General features: G+C 38.1%; 1 protein-coding gene across 3 annotated transcripts in view; it reads left to right on the forward strand.

The window, feature by feature from the left end:
• LOC103467731 (verprolin) overlaps positions 1 to 847 on the forward strand; it is a 24,472-nt gene extending 23,625 nt beyond the window's left edge. For all 3 annotated transcript variants that reach the window (XM_008414383.2, XM_008414385.2, XM_008414386.2), the window contains one exon: positions 376 to 847. In XM_008414383.2, the coding sequence (XP_008412605.2) occupies positions 376 to 640 (265 nt within the window). In that variant the 3' untranslated portion in view covers positions 641 to 847. The remainder of the gene's footprint in view (positions 1 to 375) is intronic.
• The last annotated feature ends 3,450 nt before the right edge of the window (positions 848 to 4,297 follow it).

Below are 4,297 nucleotides of genomic sequence, written 5' to 3' on the forward strand. Positions count from 1 at the left end.
ACAAATTGAGACCATTTTCACAGAAAAAAAAAAGAAAGCCAATCGGATTCTTCCCTCCATGAAGTTTCACTCGACATGGACTGAACACTGTCTCCACTGCTGTCTGTATATGAAGTGTTTTACTTTGTTGATCCTGTTCCTGCACTTTGCCTGCTACGAGTTGCATGCCTAAAAAAAAAAAAAAGCAAGAAAAAAAAAACAACAAAAAAAACAAGCACTGTCATGTGGTTTCTCTATATGAATGTTTTTATTTTCTTTTGTAGTTGGCTGTTTACCGTTTTTGTTTATTTTTTCTGTTTTTACTGTGTTGCTTTATTTCTCTGTGGAGCTCTAAGCCGGTTTGATGAAGGATGTGTTTGGCTTGGTGGTGTTTAGATGCTCTGCTGTGGCCCAAATGAATCCAGGAGAACGGTCCGCGGCCCCCTCACACCCCCCACTTCAACACGCCCCTGTCTGCTCAGTCACATCTGTGGATCATCCCTGCCTTGTGGTCATACGAATCCGCTTGGGTTTCCATCAAAGTGCAGCGCAGAGAGCTACAACAGGAACTGACTTGTGTTGGCAAATGTCACGTCTCATCGTCACTCCATTGATGAACACTCTCTCTGTTATCAGTGTKAAAATATATTGCGAAAAATAAAATAAAAAATAAAGACGTAAACCGAAAGAGCATCAACCTTCCCCCTTACAAAACCATAAATTTACATCCAAAACCTGAACAATAACAGCGACTTCACTCAACCAAATACCCCCAACAAACAATGTGATTATACTGTAATGTTGATGCAACGTGTATGTACATGACAAAAAGAGAAAGAATAATAAATATATCATCAGTGTCAAGAAATCTATCTTTTTCTATTATGTTTAGTTGTGTTTTTTGGAATGACTTATATTGTGACACAAAACTGCAAAACAGCTGCAATGTAAAAAATATTCCGTGTTACTCTCTGTTGTTTTATCGAAGCCATGAAGCTACGGTGTGTTCTTGGAAAAAGCCCTGCTAAGTTTTAAATGTGGCAGCTAATGTTGTGTGTTTGCTATTCAGACTACAGGGTCTTGTATTCGAAAAAGCGTGTAATTTAAGTGCTAAAGTGCAAAAGATTGTAATGTTTTATATCAAGATTACTATTCATGAAATGTCAAGTCAAGTTTATACTTTTGTAATAAAGTGGCACTTTAAAAAAAAAAAAGAAGTTTTATCTCATAGTCTCGCTTATTAAAAAGTGGAGAGAGAAACGAGCAAAAAGCTTTTCTGATCCTAAAAGCTGCCAGGAGATTTCTATTTTTAGGTTTTTAAAAGGAGGAAAACTATTTGTAAACCTTTTTATTTCTATTTCTGGCACCAGTTTAGATGTGCTTCTCTTCTGCACAACTTTAAATGGGATAGATCAGGAGTTTTGAAGAGAGGTTTTGTTTAAAGGTTATAAGCAGGTGGCGTCTTCTTATGATTGGAAATCGGATTTCAGAATAAGATCACACCTGAGTTGAGCTTGACTTATTTGGATGTGGTTTGCTAATTGTTTGTGACAACAACGAGATAAGGATTCTTTTTCTTTTTCATTTTATGCACAAATACAAAAGTTAAGTTGCCCAGAAATAAAATGGCATRTACCTGCAACTTCAATTCAATTCAAAAACTCCGATCGACATTTAAGAGAATTAAATGTAGTTCAGAAAGGGTCTCCTGTAGCAGTCTGTGTTACTGTTGATCGGAAGAAGTCTCTGCTGGAAGACACTTCCGTTTTTTAACAATCTCACAAAGCGGATGCGGAGTGTCTGTAATTTTTTTTCATTCACTATTTTCATATGCACGGCAGCCATATTGGATTTTAAACATAGTGTTGTTTTATAATATCCAATTTTTCCAGTTTGTATTCCAACTTCAGGGGGTTCTCCTGTTGCATTTCAGGTGAGAACATTCAGAGAGAACGCACCAAGCTAACAGCTAAGAGTGAGTAAAACCAAAACAGACTTTGGCCATTTTCAAACTGTGAYTACATTTGCATTGGAGGATTATTTACAAAGGAAATGAAGTCAGTCCTTTTCCTGTAAGAAACTAAACTGAGAAAAAAATCTCCATATTTGGGAATCATCAGRTTCATTGTAGATAACCTGCAGGACGGTTACTAAAGCTCCATTTTAACAAACTGATGTGGTGTTTTTTGAGATTGTCTGCCTTAGCGTTATCTTCTCTGGGACCAGCTGGACAACCAGTTGCCACTGTTTACATCTGATGACTTATCACTCTCCAAACAATCAAATTTACAATAGCTGGCTGTTTCATTTGGATGTTTCGTGGCCTGCTGCTTACTGTCACAATCCACCAGGGGTCAGAAGTCGCTTTAAAAGTGACCTACGTTCCTTCTTTCACCAGGTTAGCATAGCTCTACGGGTGATACAAACGTGTTCATTAGATTTTTTTAACAAMATAATTCTTAGATAATCAAATTTTAGTTTGGTCAGTTCTGCCCATTTTGAGCTCTTTTCAGAATGAGCTGTTTTAGGGAGTTCGGCTTTGGTTGCTAGGCCACAGGTTGGGGTTGCTAGGTAACGACGCAGTGCCCGTGACTCGACAGTGAGGAGGTTTACGAAAAGGTTCGTTTTCCAGACACCAAAAAACATTGACTTATTACCAAAAAGAAAACCTCTACATTGTTTTCTGTTTGCATCATTTTCAAGAACTCTTTGAAGTCTCTTTATTATGAAAATTTAATTTCCCTTTGGGATCAATAAAGTATTTTTGAATTTGAATTTCCAAAACCATCAACATCTCATTGAAGACCATGCAACAATCGTCTTTTTGTAAATGTTTTATGTTTATCTTTGTTTTAGAACCTAAATCTAGAAATAAGATGGTGATTCTTTAAAAATGGCCACAAATTTCGTATTGTAAACATTAATAAGTCATATTTTGATARACGGTTTTGTCTGAATGAGTTTCATGCRTCTACTCTTTGGTTTTTAAATGCTCAAACAGGAGTAGGGGGTCTAACTTTTTCACCTGCTTGATTTGTWAATTTTTTTTCTTTTTTTGCTCGTATCCTTTGTTTACAAAATAAAACAACTTTATTTTTAGTTGTTTAATTTCAATTAAATTACTTTCCTGTCCAGAAATGTAATAAAAATAACAGATTAGACACAGATATGTGAATATTTTTTAATAAAAAATGTGAATATTTCATCAAATTCCTGCCAACAGCGATCGTTATTTACAGTAACTCTGAATAATCTGAATTGATACGAGTTACAACAACATTTAATTTGTCTTTGGGATCAATAAAGTAGTTTAAAATTTTTTTATCTTACCCAGTTTTTACATGACTTTATAACCTTTTAACGGAAACTCGGTTTAACAATCTCAAGCTTTTAATTTAAGCTAACATTGAACAAAAATCTGTTTTAGTAGAGCTCCCGAGTGTTTGTGTTTATATGCGTGTGTGTGTGTGTGTGTGTGTGAGAGTAGTGGGGTCTGCGTCTGTGTTGCTGTGGACTGAGGAGGGTGGGGAGGGGGGGCGGAGGGGAAGGAGAAAAAAAAAATAGGTCACCCCTTAAAACAAAAAGCTTGCAGTCAACATCGTAACCGTCTGCTGAATTTCCATTGGCTGGCCTGTCTCCATGGTAACAGGTTAACCTTGAGGCAGTAGTCACATGAGCGAGCGAGTCTTCTGCTGTCTTGGAGGATACGGAGCACGTCGTGTGACATCCCCGATCACGGTGCCAGCCAGTCACGGTGGGATGGAGGAAAAAAACAAAACAAAACAAAAATAAAACAAAACACGGGGCGCCGCTCAGACTGTAGGTGTGAAGATGACACAACATTCACAGCTCCGGTGATGTGCGATAATCTCCCTGTGAGCAGCGTGAATGGCTGAATGAATGCATGAATGAGGAGCTGAGATTGCCTTAAAGTGGGAGATTACCCGATAATAGGGAGCATCACCAGGGGTGGGTTTTATGGGTGAACACAGCAGAGTGKAACAAACAGTGCTGGTCATAAAAGCCCCCAAAAACAACCTGAATGTTGTTATAGTCAAGCGTTTTACAGTCTGTAAAGCACAAARCAGAGAATTTACCACCTAAAATAACAAATTAAATAYATCTCCAAATGTTTTAGATGTAATTCGGGTGTGTAAGTGTGTCTTCTGTGTTTGTACGGAGTGTGTTTTAGCAGAAGGASCAGGGAGAGCAGGAGATTTCTCCCTGGAAAGAGGGATTAGCGTGAGCGACACTGCCCCCTGCAGGCCGAACAGTGTACTGCAGCAGGGCGGCCTGCGTGTGAACCCTGAGAGTCTGA

This window comes from Poecilia reticulata, linkage group LG7 (genome assembly GCF_000633615.1).
Source record: "Poecilia reticulata strain Guanapo linkage group LG7, Guppy_female_1.0+MT, whole genome shotgun sequence".
Classification (NCBI taxonomy): Eukaryota; Metazoa; Chordata; class Actinopteri; order Cyprinodontiformes; family Poeciliidae; genus Poecilia; species Poecilia reticulata.